Raw genomic sequence first — 18,580 nt, 5'->3', positions numbered from 1 at the left:
CCTCACCATTCCCATTTTCCCAACAACAGTGCAACAAGCCAACCATGCCGTAAAAAGTATGACTTTGATGGCATTGTTATCCAGATCAAGAACATGTCTGCTTTGAGAATCCGGCTACACTATCTCTTTGTGGGAAAAGTTTTGATGCCCAGTCTGCAAAACCACTGGCACATTTTGAAAAAACATCTCCAACTCCACACATACAGCGGTGCTGGATTCTCTGCACTACATAAGACCTATGGCACTGTGTTGGCCTTTGTGGATGGAGGACATTTTGTGGCATATCTTGTCCGCTCAACACACTCACCCTGGCATAGTTTTTCAGTCAGAAAATGCCGCCCGTGCCAATGCCCTAGGTACAATCAACACGGTCTTTCATGTGTTTGATGAAAAAGTTAAGAATCTGCCACCAGAACAGAAACAACGTGAAACAATAATGAAGAACAACAGCTACAATCTGGGACGGATGTACATCTTGAAACAGGATCAAGCATTTGTCCTACAACTACTGATGGAGGCAATAGGGGAAGTCGATTCAAATACAGACCAATCCCTTGTTGTTACACTGACCAAATTTGGACAAAAGGACCCCGAGCCCATCGAGCTTGCGGAAATGATCGACATACTGTAACAAGCATTCAATCCATCTCTGCACCATCCGTCCGAAAGACTACTGCATGGAGATGATGTAGTCACGGCATGGACTGCAACAGGTGGTTGGACACAGGGGGTCCTTATTCACTGCATACGGGATCCCTGAGGCGAGCAACTTTCAGTCGAACCTGGACCAGTATCCCATTACAATCAAGCCCAGTCTAAAGATAGTTTTCAGTGGAATGGAGCCAAATGCTGATTTAAACTTTGTACAACTATACGCAACGACACCTCACTGTCATGTGGGAAACGCGACAAAGCACCCTGTCAATCGAATAATCGCAACATGTGGTCTGCATAATCCACAGCACAGCCAATCGCTGTTGAAGCATGCAAAGGATTATGTGGATTACATGCCGGACCTTGCTGACAAAACCAAATGCCGTGTCTATACCAGAATGGAGGCAGGCTTTCTGCTTAAGGATAACATCCCAGAAAGAATTGAAGCACGTGATTTTTATGACGAAGCAGACATCTACGCCCTTCTGCAAGATTTTCCAATGATACTTGTTTTTAAAGACAACCAACAAAAATTGGGACTGCGGCATGTTATCCACCCTGTTGCAGAATGCCTCACTCAAAGCCTGTTTAATCTACTGATCGAATGCAAAGGACAGGGAGGGTATATGAACAGTTGGACTGCCTTCCAAGTTGAGCTGGCTCTCGAAGAGCTTTTCTTTGGAAAGCCAAACAACAGAGCTTCAGTGCCATTCTCTGTGAGCTTTGGCACGAATGGAACTAACCCAAACAGCTTAACCAAAACGAGAGGCTTTCTTGGATTGTCTCCAGCAGAAAGTGCAAGCGTGGGAGAATGTCCACCACCGCTGAGCACCTGGTTCAATGACCCAGTTCAACAGATGAGAGTGATGAGGATATTCCCGCTGACCGATTCACTGAAGGCACCACCACTCATCATTGGTGAATCCCTGGTGCAAGTCCTTTTAAGTGACTTGCACGAACGTAATAATCGTATGCCAATCCATTCACTTAAAGAGCAGACCCCCCCTTTGTTTGGAAAGTTAGTCGGGTGCAGGACCGTCAGCGATTTCAGCAAGGACCTGGTGGAGCGGGATGCTTTCAAGTACCCACACACCTTCAAAAGGGCGCTACAACTTGAGGCAGCTGGTCAGGACGTCCAGCAGTGCCTGCAGCTGGCCCTTTCCAAATTGAAGTACTTTCCATCAATTGTCTTTTGGGATGAGAATCGCCACCCGAAGGCAAAATGGAATAAAAGAGACTATATCGAGCTATATTGACCTGTAAATTAATGGTAAATACTGGCAATATAATTCACTGTTAATTGTGCAGTTCTTTACTGTAATCTACAGTGTGTTGCTGTAAAAAAATAAAATAAAAATCATGCTCTAAATTAAAACTCAAGTGAATTTATTTCATTTGCAGAACCCGACTGCCTTAATTTGGCCAACTGCTATTAAACGTTTAAACTAATATTTATAACGTGCTAATAATGTGAGCATATTATTACTGTGAATTATTACCATCCGATGGACTGTCTGATCTGCCCTGGCCACCTGATAATTGCGCCCTGGATGCTTGTCCGGTCTGCACAACTGGGCCCTCATTATATTATGGAATAATAATAATAATAAAAAAATAATTATAGGCCTATTTGTGGAAAGAATTTTTTTATTTGAGTTACATAAAAGCTTTTTATTTGTTTCCTTCTAAATTGTCCTTGAAATAGTGGTCAAGACTATCCTGACTATCCTGACGCAGAACTGGCCAATAACGAGGCAGAGTTCTGACGTAGATCCCGGAAACACTGCACTGTGTACAACAAAACGTGTTGGAGAAGCGTGTGCAGAGCAGAGGAGCAGTAAATGTAGATATAAACAAACCCAAGATTTTATGATTTCTGTGCTTTTCACATTCACAATGTAATGCGCTTGGATTTTAGCCTGGTAATACCAAACTCTGCTACTTCGCTTTGCTTCGTAGACAGAGTCTGGAATGGCATAATAGAGAAGTGTTTTCTCTCTCGCGGGGGGCGCTTGTCTGAAGTTTAAAATCATTGGTTACCCGTAAGCCAATCACATAACGTTTGGTTATGGCGTGCGTTATGCGCATGCTCAGCCGCATCTAACTTCCACTGTAAACACATGTATGATGCAAAAACTAAACCATCGAGCGAAATACCGGAGTGAACATGGCTGTGAACGACTTTTGCAGATTATGTGAAGTAAAAATCTACGCATCCACGGTACAATCAGTGTCTACGTCACGGCTCTCAGCCCGCCCTCTGTTCGTTGATTGGCCTGGCTGTTTTCAGGCCGGAGGAAAACGGAAAGCTATTACGCTGTCTCAGACTGACTACAGAAGCGAAATGAAATTGAGCAGAAGTAAGAAGTCTGACGTAGTCAGGCTACTTGGATTTAACTAATTGCTAAATTTTATTAAATGCTGCATAAACTAGTTTCAGAGCTCTGTACAGGTCATTATACAAAACATCTGCAGCATTTTAATTGGAAAGTTAGTTTACATATTTATATAAACAATATCCATTGGGGAACGTTCTATATTTGGTAACTAATTTCTATGTTAAAATTAAAAATGTCTTTGTTGTTAAAAATAACTATCCTGCAACCTTCTGGGAACATTATTTTATTGTTGCAAAAAAATAAATAAAAAGAGCATTCCTAGAATAATATTATTTAGTTCCCAAAACAATAAAAAGACAGGAACCAAAAACTAACGTTAGGGGAACGTTCTGTGTTTGCTGGGAAGCCCCAGAAACAAACGTAATACTTGGCTTTCAGAACTGAAAATTATGTAAATATTCCTGAAGCAAGAAGAAACAGCAGACAATAAAATTGGACAATAACAACAAGCTGTTGATAAAATTATAATGAGTTTAATCCATCATAACTTGAAGTATAAAAATTAATGCAAATTAAAACTAATGAGACTGATCTCTGAAAAACAATGAATGAGTTCAAATTAATATCAGATTCATGTCTCTGTTGAAAGTGTTACAGCCTCTTCTTCAGCTCCTGAACATGAAAGTGTTTTTCTGGTGTAATTTTTCTGGTGCTCTTCTTCTGAATGAGAAGGCAGAAGTGATTTCAGAACGAAGGCCCGAGTGAAACTCTTCCCGCATTGATCACATGTGTAAAGTTTCTCTCCGCTGTGGATCCTCATGAGAATCTTCAGACTTGATTTACATGTGAAGAGTTTTTTTGGCTTCTGTTTTCCCTTTCTCGTTCGCGTCCATCAGGTCTAAAAGAAACATTAAATTATGTGAGATTTTAAATGAGAGACAAACGTGAAATTTTAATGTCATGAAGATGATTTGTGTCATAAATCACTAGTTTGGTCATTAAACAATGTAAATCTGGTGAGCATCAGCATGTTCTTCATCATGAAGAATGAATGAGGAATCAAGAATAAACACCAACCTCTTTGTTCTTCAGTATCATGATGTTTCATTCTGCAGGTTCTGGATCACTGGCGTTCTCTCCGTCCTCTCCTTCCAGATGCTCTCTGGCAGTTCTGCTAAAAACGAACAAGTTTCATTTCTAACAGACATGATACGAGAGGAATAATCAATATTTCAAGTACTAAGGCTAATCACATGTTAAAAAAAATAGTGACCTTGATCATGTAACTTAACAGTGTTTTTCAAACCCAAATGATTACTTACTTTGATACTTTATTTGAACCAATTATTGCTTGTTATCATATATTTGTATTTTAAAGGCTGTTGTTTCACTTGGATCTATCTTTGCTACCACATTTTTGTTCGATTACTCAATTTATCGGTGGAATAATTGGTCAAATACTCAATTACTAAAATAATTGATAGCTGCAGCCCTACTTTACTTTGATTTAAAATGTCTTTTGATGTCCTCTGTTTAATATTTTCATCTAGCTGTCCTGAACAGAAGCCCAGAACATGTGGATATATTGACATCCAGAACATGCTGACTTTCTCAGACTTATTATTGCTGTTATTATTATTACTAATATTTACTGTCATTTTTTTATTGTCATGTTTATATACAATGTTTTACTAAATTAGTCAATAGATTAATCGATACAAAAATAGTCATAAGTGGCAGCCCTAGAAAAAACTATTATGGAGTGGAAATGGCTTATAAGTCAATAAGCGGTCCTCTGCCGCCATCTACTGTTTATAGTGCTAATTTCAAATTCTTAAATAAATATGTTGGTTTGCCAAGTATAAGTTTTCCTACACTTTGAAACGTTTAGTTTTACAAATAGGGACAATCTTTGAAGCATGAACAAATCATGGTTTTGGTCATCACATTAAAAATAACATTAAAACTGGATAATATAAAAAAAAATAAGAGCTGGAAAAAGTGTGATTGACTTGAAAGTCCTCGATTAGTGCTTGAATTTTACTCTCAAAATGATGTACAAACCCTGAAATGAATCATGTAAAAACATTTGTCTATTTCTGCCACAATACCATGGTTACAGTTAGCATTACTACATTAAATCCATAGGGAATATTTGTGATTTGTGGACTTAAAAGCCATATTACTTAAAACTTCTTGAACCGTGTTCATTCATGGCACAATGCTTCTCCTGGCTTCCAAGTCAGTGCTGTTTGATCTGATCTACAGTATATGGTTAATAACAGAGAATTCTGTGTTGTGTTGTTAATACTGCTCTGAATTCAAATGCTTTCTCACTAGATCTTGCTGCGATGTTATTCATACTGAATTAAAGGGATATTTCAATAAAAAATGAAAATTAGCACATGATTTACTCACCCTTAAGTCATCCTAGGTGTATTATTAACCCCCCGGAGAAGTGTGGAGCACCTTTATGATGGAAAAATGCACTTTTATGGATTTCAAAACAGAAACCGCAATTCACTGCATTATAAAGATTGGAAGAACCAATACTTTTTTTTAAACATAACTCCAAACTCCTCTCTCGCACCAGCAGGAAAAAAAGTTGCAAAATGTGACCATTTACTCGCAGTCTAGAGCCCTGTATAGTGCTTTATTTCTGCTTTTACATGAGCGCCACCTACTGTCAGAGAGCAAATTTGTTTTTTGCATTGATCTGAACTGACAAATTACAGACTCCTGCTGATTGAACAAAAGTTAATAGATTTCAATCAATCAACAAAGTGTCCTGTGCTCACCACACACCGGCTATAGGTGGAGAGGAGAGATTTGGCTATAGAGTGATGTGTGTCTAACTTACACAGAAGAGACTTTGTTGCTCAGCACCATGGGCGTGGTAGTGGGGGGAAAAGTGGACCTGACTACCCAGGGCCCCGTCTAGGGAGAGGGCCCTTTGAAATCCCATCAATTTTTTTTTATTTTTTTGTAATTTTTTTATTTTTTTTTTGTAGCCTAATTCGAATTAATTGGGCCCTCCAATTGATGTCATTATTCATTTCAAAATATATTGATAACACCAACTGAGAGAATGAACTCAGTGCCAGACACTCTGGACACCAGTTTCAGAAACAACCAGTGGTTCTGACACACCAGCAGTAGCAGCACTGGCCAGTTCTGGCTGCTGTTCTGGAGATGAGGCTGAGACTGAGAGCAGAAATGAGGAAAGACAAGGTGAGATCATTGCTCATTGTGAGTTGTTTACCTTAAATAAGTAAGCCTTTTGATTCAATGTGTGTGCTATTGCCTAGTGCTATTGGAGTGGTGGAAAGAGTGGCAGCACAGTGTAAAGTTACTAGCCCTACTATTGCTTATAATGTGTGATATATTCTCAAACTCCTTAATAAATTATCTGCCTATATTTCTGCACATGTGCCTACCAATATCACGGTGTTCTCAAGTGCACACAGGTAATATTGATTTGAGCAATAAAGCAAATTATCATTTTTGTTTGGTGAAAAGCCCTAGCATTGCAGCACAGTGCTGTGCTTAAAAGCTATAGTCAATGCATGCTCAATAAATTCATGATGTTATCAAAGCCAATGAATAGGGTTGCAAAATTCTGGGAATTTTCAAAGTTGGAAAATTTCCATGGGAGTTAACAGGAATATAAGGGAATTAATAGGAATTTACAAAACTGAAAGGTTATTCCTTTAACAGGGAACTTAAATATAGTTGAGGAAAATATATTGTAGCATAATTTTGGCTAAAACAAGCAGATTTAATGCAGCACACTTAAATGTCTCTGCTATTAAAATCACATGCACACTGCAGGGCTATTGAGGCCACGCCCCCTACATGCACTGTGCATTCCTCCATCACATGCACTGATGATTTCTTCAACCCTGGAGTTCTGAGGACACACTTGAGCTTGCAAACTACATAAAGTGTAATGATGAGTAATATTTTACTCAACATTCATGTTTTTGTTATTCCGTGGAAGAATTAATTGTTAAGTAAAGTTTTAAAGTTCTACTCTAAAATAAATCTGATAAAAGATCATGTTGTTTACATTGTTTTACTATTTAAAAAACTAATTTTTGATATTTATGTTTGGATATGATAGTTTGTTGAAATTATCACCAAATTCCAGTTAATTTCTATTAATTTCCTTTAATTCCCATCATTTTTATGGAAAATTTTCAAATTTGAATATTTCCAAAATTCCCCAGCTTAACTTCCCATGGAAAGTTTCTGGAAATTTACTGGAAGTTTACCGGAAATATTCCTACCCTTTGCAACCCTACCAATTAATAGTTATGTTATCTTTGTACTTGTTCGTAATGGTAGATTTCAAGGTCTGTTAAGCGCCCTATTGTGGGTACTTGGACACTTGGTTGACCGCCTAAAGCTTAGTCCAAACTGTCAACATAATACGCAATGCTTAATCACATGTTTAAATATTTTTAGCGCTTTATCTTGCACTGAAATGGCTCTTGGAATACAAAGTGAGCTTGCTTTAACAAGTAGGTTGGTTTTTTTGTACGTTAATACAAAGTGAGCTGGCTTTAACAAGTAGGTTGGTTTTTTTGTACGTTAAGAGGCTAATACCTATTTTTTGTGCTTGTTGATGTAGATAGTTCTGCACTTGATGCAGAAGACAAGGCAGGGTGCGAGTCTGATGATGTGAGAGAAGGTGAGCTCATAGAGGCAACTTTAAGTTATTACCAGCAATCATGTGCTGTAGCAGTTTCAACTGAAATGAGCAGCAGTCTACTATTATCATACTACTACATACTACTACTATTATTATACTACTATTATAGTACTATTATCAAGTAGGATGAATTATTACATGTGAGACTACAATAAGGTTGAGGCTAACATAAATAATGTATATTTCATACTTGTAGATGTATTTGAGAGTAGTGAGGAGGCTGGGGAGAGAGAACAGGAAGGGCAAAGTGAGGGAAATGAAGAGGCTGGGGAGAGAGAAAAGGAAGGGCAAAGTGAGGGAAATGAGGAGAAAAGAGGAGTTGTCAGAGGACCCAGGACTGTGGCCAGAGAAGCTAACTGCTCAGCAGAGAGATACTCTAGTCTGCAGACTGGCTAGTCAAAGTGGAGACCTGACCAAAGTGGCACCCAAAGTGGCGCTTCTCTTTGGCTCTCAACGAAGGCGGTCGCATTTTCTTCCCCTCCTGTCCCTTATCTCCCCTGCTTTGCTGCTCTCGTCTCGTCTACTGTCCTGTATGTACTTTGAGAGACTCTCTCTACACTGCTCTACAAACTAAGAAATTATGGATTTGATCAACTGGTCTCTCAACGCAATTGACACCATCTTCTCGACGAGAAGCTTGGGTTCGGGGGAACCTAACTGCCCTGCCGGGACGTTCGCAGCTGGCTACACGATGGACGCGTGGGAGAGGTGGCGGGTCGTGTGTCTGGCGGCTCTTTCCGTGGAGGACATTGAAGATATCTACCTATTCGGAACCATGATAACAGGTTTTCTGCTGTTTGGATTAGGCATTGCCCTGGGTTATCGAGGAATTAAGAAAACGGTGACAGCTGTCCAAAACCCCACAAGGCTGCCCGTGATGATTGAAGCAGTGGGCAGAGCTGTCAGCACTCAGACTGTGAATATGAACCACTATATGGATAACATCATGGAGAAGCTCACAGCTTTGGAAAGGAAAATGGATCGTTTCGGAGACTAAGATGGACCAGGAGCTGTGTAAATTGGAATGCGGCTACTCGTCCAGAGACCAAACAACCCCAATCTTATCTGCTTTCGGCCCCCCTCTATCAGCAGTGGCCTTGGCCGAGGCCTGCTGTTGGAACAACAACTCCTCCGGATGAGCACTGCAGCGAGACGCTCTTGCGTTCCTTCCCCCACTCCCCACTGACACCTGCTGATTGTTGACTCTGTCTGGGACCTGACCAAGGTTGTCTCCATGGCAACTGCTGTGTATCGCTATGACATCCTGCGGACTGAGGCACCTAGATTAGGATGCCAGGCGTAGCGACTCTCCAGGCCTACACATACACAAACTCTTACATATATACAGATATGCAATCACCCCCCCCCACCCCCAATCCCTCGCCTTCGACGCTTTGTACCACCAGTCTGACAGGCGGGTCTGTGACCAGCGCCGAGAATGGCTGCAGGACCGGATGGCTGCTTGCCTGTGCTGGGTTACCTCCATCCCCCACTCCCCTCCCCTGTTGCAAGTCTTGTGTGTTCATGTTGTGTACTGATTATGTGCAAATGTTGCTGAGGTGTTTTTTACTGTTCCCAAACTGTACTCCTTACAGGAGCATAGTCTGGGGGTTGCCTTTTTTTCTCCTCACCTCTCCTCATGTTATGCTGTATTTTTTTCCTCAATGCTCTGTCTTCCTGTCCTGTCTACCCCCTTGTCATATTGTATGTATGTTTTGTATGGACAGGTTGATGGCTAATTTCGCTGGTACTTGTGACTAGTGACAATAAAGGCTACTACTACTACTACTACAAAGACAAGGACGGCAAAGCATTCCCTAGCTATCTTCAATACGTTAAGTCGGCCAATGGGCGGGAGAAGATTAGGAGGGACTGGCTGATTCACAGTGACAGTGCAAATGCTCTATTCTGTATCCCATGCCTTCTGTTCTCACATGAGCAGACTAGGCCATCTAAAAATGCACTGAACAGCAAGGATGGACTTAAGTTGGCAGACATCAAATGGCAAAAAATGTATAGAAAGTTCCCTGAACATGAGACACACACTCCCCATAAGCAGTGCTATGTAAAATGGAAAAGCCTTCAGCACTCATTATTGGTAGCTACAGGAGTTGATGGGCACCTTCAAAAACAGTTCCAGGCAGAATCAGAGAAGCATACCAAGATCTTAGAGAGGCTTTTAGATGTAACTCTTTATTTAGCTTCAAGAAATCTTGCATTCAGAGGCAAAACCTCACATTTGGATGATGTACATAATGGCAATTTTCTTGGAACACTTGAGTTGTTGGCCCATTATGATCCCCTCTTACAAGAACACTTAGATAAAGTAAGGCAAAAAAAGAAAGGGTCACGTTTAACTCACTACCTAAGTCCAGACACCCAGAACGAGTTCATTGAGATCTGTGGCAAGAGAGTGCTCAACACTATCCTGAAAGAAAGAGAAGATGCAATATATTACTCTGTCATATCACACCAGACATATCTCATACAGAACAGAATGTGCTATTGATACGATATGTACATCAAGACAAAGAAGACAGCGGTGTTTGGAAGATAGTTGAGAGGTTTATTGAATTCAAAGATTTTCACAAAAAGACAGGCCAGGAAATTTCTGAAATGATTCTAGAAGTGTTGCAGTCCAGTGGCATACCTTTACAAGACTGTAGAGGACAAGGCTATGATAATGGAGCCAACATGTCTGGAAAGGTGAAAGGAGTACAAGCTCAGATTTTAAAAGTCAATCCGCTTGCTACATTCTCTCCCTGTGCTTCCCACACCCTCAACCTGGTTGGTGTCCATGCAGCTGAGTCATGTCCAGAGGTTGCAACATTTTTTGGCTCTGTAAACCGTCTCTATAATCTTTTCAGTGCTAGCCCAGAGCGATGGGCAATCCTGAAAGAAAAGACAGGGTTCTCTCTTCATCGTCTCTCTGACACTCGATGGAGTGCCCGCATTGCTGCAGTGCGAGTTGTGGCAGTGCACTTGCCCTCCATCCTTGAGGCACTGGAATGTGTCTTAGCCACCTGCAGTTTAGCAAGTGAAACCAAGTCTGAGGCAAATGGTTTGATAAGTTATTTCAAGACCTTTGACGCTATCGTCCTGCTCACTGTGTGGGTAAAGATTTTGCAGTGCATTGAAAACCGAAATGTAATTCTTCAGCCAGGAGATATTTCTCTGGATGTTCAGGCTGCAAACATCAAGGCACTACAAGAGGAAATGCAGGCTCTTCGTGATAGATGGGACTCACTGCTTGCAGAGGCCTCCCTAGTAGCGCAAACAATGGGTGTCCCTGATCATTTTCGGACTGAAGAGAGACGGAAGCGCAAAAGGAAACGCATGCCTGATGAGATGACACAAGAAGATGCAACTACTGAAGACAGTGCAGAAAATGCATTCAGGAACAAAATATTTTTTGTTGCAATGGATAGCATCATCAGTGCATTGAGTGCCAGATTTCAGACCACAGCAAAGATATGTGAAACATTTGCACCTTTTCTGAAGCTGACAGATATGACTGCAGAGCAGATAAAAGAAGCATGCCAGACACTGGCAAAAATGTATGACACGGATATCTCAGAAAAATTTGAAAATGAAGTGCTACACTTCCGCACCATTTATGATGCTACATTTTCAAAAACTCTGTCCTCTCTTGAGCTCCTCAATGCCATCTGGAAGATGCAGCTGCAGAGCATTTTTGGAGAGCTTTGCATTGTTTAAAGGATTTTCTGCACACTTCCTGTCACAGTTGCAGGAGGTGAACGGGCTTTCAGCAAGTTAAAACTAGTAAAAAACTACCTGAGATCAACAATGGGCCAGGATAGACTAAACAGCCTCGCCATTCTGTCAATTGAAAGCCAATTGGCAAAACAGTTGGACTTTACAGATCTCATCACTGATTTCGCAAACAAAAAGACTCGTCAGTGGGGATTTACTGGGATGTAGATTACATCTCATTTGACTTTTATTTATTTTTTTATAGTTGACTTTTTTTTTCATTATGGCAGGCTTAGCTTATTTGATTGGTTTCTGAGGGTACAGTTGTCTCGTGTTCTCCTGTTCAAAAATAAATGTTTTTAATTTAAAACTTGCATCAGTATCATGGATCAAAATGTTAGTACACAAACCCGATGTAGCCTAAGGTTTAAAGGTATTTGAGCACAAGTAGGCCAAATGCATCAATTCAGGTGGTGAATGAAAGAACCAGTCATTACTATAATCTGATTTGATTATAGATTTAAACACTATTTTTCCTTGTTTATATTCAAATAATTAAAAAAAAAATTCATTCAAAATTGAATTTTCATTTTGCTAACCCGCATCGTACAATGGCATGTGTAGGGGGCCCACTGACATTGAGAGTATACAGGGCCCAGAATTTGGTGCTACGCCCCTGCTCAGCACATGAACATAAACTACTTACTGTGATCTCAGACTGTGTTGATGTGGTTTCTCCACTGCATGGATCTTCATGTGTCGCTTCAGTTTAGTTTTAAAAGAGAAACTCTTCCCACACTGATCACACGTGTGTGGCTTCTCTCTGCTGTGGATCCTCTCATGTTTTTTCAGAGATGATAACTGACTGAATCTCTTGTCACAGTGTGAACACTTGTAAGGTTTTTCTCCAGTGTGAATTCTCTGGTGCCGTTTTAAACTGTCCGCTGTAGTAAAAGTCTTCTCACACTCAAAGCACATGTACTCTCTCACACCAGTGTGGATTTTCTCATGTGCATGTAAAGTTTGCAGCCGTGAAAAACACTTTCCACACACAGAACATGAATGCGGCTTCTCCTTCGTATGAACTGTCAGGTGTTTCTTCAGCTCTGATGCCCAGAGAAATGTTTTGCCGCATTGATCACATGAGAACGGCTTCTCTCCGGTGTGGATCCTCATGTGTCCTTTAAGGGATGAAGATCGACTAAAATCTTTCCCACATTTATCACACTTAAACGGCTTCTCTCCAGTGTGGATCTTCATGTGTCGCTTCAGGTAACTTTTAAAAGCAAAACTCTCTCCACACTGATCACACGTGTGCGGCTTCTCTCCAGTGTGGATCATCTCGTGTTTTTTCAGATTTTCTGATCGACTAAATCTCTTGTCACAGTGTGAACACTTGTAAGGTTTCTCTCCAGTGTGGATCATCATGTGTCGGTTTAAACTGTTCGCTGTAATAAAAGTCTTCTCACACTCAAAGCACATGTACTCTCTCACACCAGTGTGTATTTTCTCATGTTTATGTAAAGTTTGCAGCCGTGAAAAACTCTTTCCACACACAGAACATGAATGCGGCTTCTCCTTCATATGAACTGTCAGGTGTGACTTCAGGTGTGATGCACAGATAAATGTTTTGCCGCACTGATCACATGAGAACGGCTTCTCTCCGGTGTGGATCCTCACGTGTCCTTTAAGGTGTGAAGATCGACTGAAATCTTTCCCACATTTATCACACTTAAACGGCTTCTCTCCAGTGTGGATCCTCATGTGTATCTTCAGGTGACTTTCAAAAGCAAAACGCTCTCCACACTGATCACACGTGTGCGGCTTCTCTCCAGTGTGGATTTTCTGATGTGTCTGTAAAGTTTGCAGCCGTGAAAAACTCTTTCCACACACAGAACATGAATGTGGCTTCTCCTTCGTATGAACTGTCAGGTGTGTCTTCAGGTCTGATGCCCAGAGAAATGTTTTGTTGCATTGATCACATGAGAACGGCTTCTCTCCAGTGTGGATCCTCATATGACTCTTAAGGTTTGCTAATTGACTGAAACTATTCCCACATTGATCACATGAGAACGGCTTCTCTCCAGTGTGAACTCTCATGTGAATCTCAAGACCATCTTTGCGTGTGAGACTCTTTCCACACTGAGTGCAGGTGAAAGATTTCTTGGCTCTTCTTTTCTTTAAAAATGTTCACCTTCCCTTCACTCAGTTCTTCACTCTCCTCCTTCCCTTCACTCAGTTCTTCACTCTCCTCCTTCACTTCACTCAGTTCTTCACTCTCCTCCTTCACTTCACTCAGTTCTTCTCTCTCCTCCTTCACTTCACTCAGTTCTTCTCTCTCCTCCTTCACTTCACTCAGTTCCTCACTCTCCTCCTTCACTTCACTCAGTTCTTCTCTCTCCTCCTTCACTTCACTCAGTTCTTCTCTCTCCTCCTTCACTTCACTCAGTTCCTCACTCTCCTCCTTCACTTCACTCAGTTCTTCACTCTCCTCCTTCACTTCACTCAGTTCTTCACTCTCCTCCTTCACTTCACTCAGTTCTTCTCTCTCCTCCTTCACTTCACTCAGTTCTTCTCTCTCCTCCTTCACTTCACTCAGTTCCTCACTCTCCTCCTTCACTTCACTCAGTTCTTCTCTCTCCTCCTTCACTTCACTCAGTTCTTCACTCTCCTCCTTCACTTCACTCAGTTCTTCACTCTCCTCCTTCACTTCACTCAGTTCTTCTCTCTCCTCCTTCACTTCACTCAGTTCTTCACTCTCCTCCTCCACTTCACTCAGTTCTTCACTCTCCTCCTTCACTTCAGTCAGTTCTTCACTCTCCTCCTTCACTTCACTCAGTTCCTCACTCTCCTCCTTCACTTCACTCAGTTCTTCTCTCTCCTCCTTAACTTCACTCGGTTCTTCTCTCTCCTCCTTCACTTCACTCAGTTCTTCTCTCTCCTCCTTCACTTCACTCAGTTCTTCACTCTCCTCCTTCACTTCACTCAGTTCTTCACTCTCCTCCTTCACTTCACTCAGTTCTTCACTCTCCTCCTTCACTTCACTCAGTTCTTCACTCTCCTCCTCCACTTCACTCAGATCCTCTCTCTCCTCCTTCACTTCCATCAGGTCTGACATGAAAGAAAACTTTATTAAATTAAATTTTCAGTACATCAAAATAATTCAAAGAAAGAAATATAAAGTGAAAGAACATGAAAATGAGCCCATATGAAATTGTAGAAAGTTGACAATTGCTATAAAATATTATGATAATTTGAAGCCTTTTTATGAATTGATTATTTGTCCTTGAAACTTTTCATGAAGGTCAATTTATCTGACACACTCTGATTCATCAGTGCTGTTATCAACGTTACTGTAAGAAGAATCTTCCAAAATTTTGTTGCAGAATTGGGAAACAGATATAAAATAAATGTAAAATAAAACAGTTCAAACAGTATTAGCTTGATTTGATGTTGACAATCAATCAAAAAAATTCTCAAACCTCCCTTTACTGACAATTTGTTGAAGAAAACCCAGAACATTGTGTACCATTTCATAGTTGAACTGTTTATCTAAAAGTGATGAAGTGCTTGAATGTTTCTAACATGAATGTTCTTCAGCATCATGAATGAATGAAGAATAAACACCAACCTCTTTGTTCTTCAGGATCTTCAGTGTGTTTCATTCTGCAGGGTTCTGGATCACTCATGTTCTCACTGTCCTCTTTAATAAACTCAGTCTTTGCAGATTTCAGCTCTTCCTGATGATCTGATGCTCGTCTTCACTTGTAGCTGATGGGAATTTACAGCATTTATTGGATAATTGATGTGGGTGGAGCTTCACTAACCATGTGACTGATGTGGGAGGAGCTTTGTTGATGATACAATTGGTGTGGGAGGAGCTTCACTGATCTGCCCAAAATCTAAAATATATCAGTTATTGAGTTTGTTTTTATACTAAATAAACACTTCTATGCAACAAATAAATGGCACTTCTAAAATATTATGATCATTTGCAGAATGCATTTTTGTAAATTGATTATCCTATGTCCTTGAAACTTTCCTTGAATGAGGTAAATTTATCTTCCAATTATTATTTTTAAAACATTACTGAATCTGAATCCAGGGACAAATCCCATTGTTGCCATATTTTGACACCAACTTTGAGATTGATATTTATTTGATTAAAAAAATTCTGAATTATTAATGGCCGTTCACAGTAGACTTTCCTTACACTGACTTCCATTCATACATACACATGTGAAAGTGAGACACCAGAAACACAAGCTCAAGTGAATAACCCTGTGAGAAATAACAATTCATTCATTATTTGTTAATCCTAACATTATTCTGTTTCTTAATTAAAATACAGGTATCTAGAAATAAATAAAAGAATATAACTAATTTAAATTCTTCCAAATATGAATAATGGTAAGAAAAACAGTTAAATCATAAACACAGAAATAAATGTATAGTAACCAACAAATCCCCTCAGTCTGCTGACACCAATGAAATGAGCTTTAAGTGTCAATTCACAGGAGATCTGAAGACATCAGCATAATAGATGAGGTGAAAACAGGAACTATTGTCATGAAATAAAGAGTGTTTTCAGCAGATCTGTTAATATTGATGAGCCTCAGACTATCAGCACTCATTCAACAAGCCATTCAGGATCATCAGCAGATCATCTCACTTTATTCTGAGTGTTTAACTGTTAGAAACACATTATTTGAGTCAGGATACATGACAAAGGCCTGTAAAAACACTATTGAAAGACAATACTCTTATTTCTCAAACTATGACATGGATAAAACATCAATAACACAAAACAATGACACTCATCTTCCTCAACCACTACAGATTACAGCAGCATAATGTCCAAATTAATATAGGCTAGTTTGATCGTATAACAACTACATTAGGCTAATCACTACACAGTAAATTTGAAACCCGGAAATCAACACCAATATACTTAATTTCAACACTTTAAAAGTGTAGGCCTAAATATGGGAACAGCCCTCAAAGTTTGAGTTCGACACTTTCAAGACTCTCGCAACACCGACACAGAATTACAACATGAACACTAAGAGAGTAAAATATGAACACCAATTCTGCATTTCCTACTTTAAAGAACTGTAAAATACACTGACAAGTCATGTAATCTGAAAAAATGTATTCACTTTGAAATAAACACATCACTTTGCATTACTCTTTCAAAACTTTATTTCAAAACAATCCAGAAATTTAAATTGTAACCTTAGTCTGGGATCATAAAAGTGGTTTTCTCAAAGTAGTCATTAAAATAACATTTTATATGTGCAGAAACTGAAAATGATCAGATAAAGATCACCACAAAGCACTATTGTTCCAAGAGTAAAACACTATTCATATTTATTAGTATTGATTTAATGTCTCACGTGGCTCATTATAGGCTCAATGTAAAACATTTAGCGTATCTTTTCCTTTAATAAAATGCATTGCTATACATTTAAAATTAGTTTAATATTCTATATCTATAACATTTTGATTATTTTAAATAATTTTAATCAAACACTGGTGAAACAACCACTTATGTCTGTAATGGTGACTTGATAGCTAGGACTGTAACTGTAGCTAGTTGAGAATAGGTGACCACTGGTGCATTGGTAAGAATGTAATCGAATGCTCTAATGCTCTTTAATGGATTTATTGACAGCCAGCAGATGATTATCTGTCTTCCTGAGTGTACAGTATGTGTGGTGCTACAATAAGTAACTTTAGCTGCTTATATCAAATAACCAAATAATATACCAGATAACACACATTAGCTCCTTATTAAATTAAAGAACAGTTCTCTATTACACAACCATTGTAAACACTCTGATAATAACTATACAATGTCAGGTGAGTACACACAAACACAATAATAGTGTAACACTAGTAATACTAGGCATTAGCATAATGCTAGCGAACTTTGTAAACACTTACACCAGGGTACTCACATGTCTCTGAACGCACACATGCACAGATAACGACACAGACGACAACTATGCACTTCAGAAATATCTACGATGTGCTGCCCGTGGTCACTCTCACTACTAACTCAAAACAAAACCTATCAGTCAGCGCAAACAAGTGTCCTCTCGGTGACCCCAAAACGAAAGCGCTGATTGGCTGATCCCCGAACATAAATAGCAAGTCCTTCTTTACAATGTCTATGGTGTTAAACATCTTTGAAGTAACATTTTGGTTCGTTCCAAAATGATCAGGGATATGCAACTTTAGGTAATAATAAATAAATAAATAAATTACTTTAAGGACTCAGTTTCATTGATCATTTAAATTTCATTTTTAAAAGAAATGTTTAATTGCTCAACACACAACAATTAAAACCACTTTACAGTCTAAAAACTTTCAATTATAAGATTTAAATGCAAAGACATTTCAGATATGTTTTGAAGTAACACCAGTAATATAACACCACAGATGTAATATCCCTGCAAACAAGCCTGCACTGGCCCTTTACAGGCCGACTTACGGCTAGCCTAAGGGCCCCCAGCGGGCTGCCAGCGCAGTGCCCATGAGAATTTGCTCATTGGCAAAACGTTGGCCCCTTAGCGCAGGCCCTGCACGGGCAGCCCTCACTTAGCCTCCAGGAAGCCCTCACTTAGCCTACACAGGGCCCGCACTATTAATCTACAACAATAAATCTGTTCCACTATAACTTTTTAGCTACTATAACTATCTTTGGGAAAAACAACTATTCTCTACATCTGAAATGGATGCAGTTACCACTTAATGTCTTTATTGTCAAAAATGTACAGTAGTCAAAGGGATTTCAAATTAACGTATTTATTAATTACAAAATATAAAACATTCAATTCAGGTTAATACAGGTTAAAGGATTAGTTCACTTCAAAATTAACATTTCCTGATAATTCACTCACCCCAATGCCATCCAAGATGTTCATGTCTTTCTTTCTTCAATGGAAAAGAAATGAAGTTTTTTGAGGAAAACATTTCAGGATTTTTCTCCACACAATTGGCTTCAACGACAACTAGAATGTTGAAGTTCAAATCAATGCCGTTTCAAAGGGCTCTGCACAATCCCAGCTGAGGAATGGGGTCTTATCTGGCGAAACGATCGGCCATTTAAAAAAAAAAAAAGGCCTTTCCAACATGATGACGTAATATGTAATAC

At 39.6% G+C, this 18,580-nt stretch overlaps 3 protein-coding genes across 3 annotated transcripts; all 3 read right to left on the bottom strand.

Annotated features, from left to right (window-relative positions):
* Nucleotides 1-3,586: 3,586 nt before the first annotated feature.
* LOC307163755 (uncharacterized protein) lies at nt 3,587-12,852 on the bottom strand. The gene is made up of 3 exons (XM_079879985.1): nt 12,128-12,852; nt 4,071-4,167; nt 3,587-3,891 (listed from the first exon to the last, which is right to left on the bottom strand). The coding sequence occupies exons 1-2, from the start codon at nt 12,847-12,849 to the stop codon at nt 4,098-4,100; spliced, it is 792 nt and encodes a 263-aa protein (XP_079736111.1). The 5' UTR covers nt 12,850-12,852; the 3' UTR covers nt 3,587-3,891; nt 4,071-4,097.
* A 3-nt stretch (nt 12,853-12,855) lies between these two features.
* Nucleotides 12,856-13,605, bottom strand: LOC307163989 (uncharacterized protein; the record flags this gene model as incomplete). Its single annotated transcript, XM_079880333.1, has 1 exon — nt 12,856-13,605. A coding segment is annotated over exon 1 (666 nt), but the record flags the coding sequence as incomplete, so codon positions are not given.
* Nucleotides 13,606-13,664: 59 nt separating this feature from the next.
* LOC307165947 (uncharacterized protein) lies at nt 13,665-17,534 on the bottom strand (the record flags this gene model as incomplete). The annotated part of the gene is made up of 3 exons (XM_079884032.1): nt 17,382-17,534; nt 14,029-14,532; nt 13,665-13,675 (listed from the first exon to the last, which is right to left on the bottom strand). Exons 2-3 carry the CDS (start codon nt 14,525-14,527, stop codon nt 13,665-13,667), a joined length of 510 nt encoding a protein of 169 aa, XP_079740158.1. The 5' UTR covers nt 14,528-14,532; nt 17,382-17,534.
* Nucleotides 17,535-18,580: the final 1,046 nt, after the last annotated feature.

Source organism: Squalius cephalus, assembly GCF_949319135.1.
Source record: "Squalius cephalus genome assembly, chromosome: 1".
Taxonomy (NCBI): domain Eukaryota; kingdom Metazoa; phylum Chordata; class Actinopteri; order Cypriniformes; family Leuciscidae; genus Squalius; species Squalius cephalus.
Note: the sequence above shows the minus strand (reverse complement) of the source record. Positions and strands in the feature narration are given on the sequence as shown.

What these genes read in the sequence shown, in the direction of transcription:
- LOC307163755 (XM_079879985.1), bottom strand. Translation starts at nt 12,849, where the DNA reads ATGATGATCCACACTGGAGAGAAACCTTACAAGTGTTCACACTGTGAC. An exon ending in CAACACAGTCTGAGATCACA is followed by an intron (nt 4,168 to 12,127) that starts GTAAGTAGTTTA and finishes GTTCGTTTTTAG; the next exon opens with CAGAACTGCCAGAGAGCATC.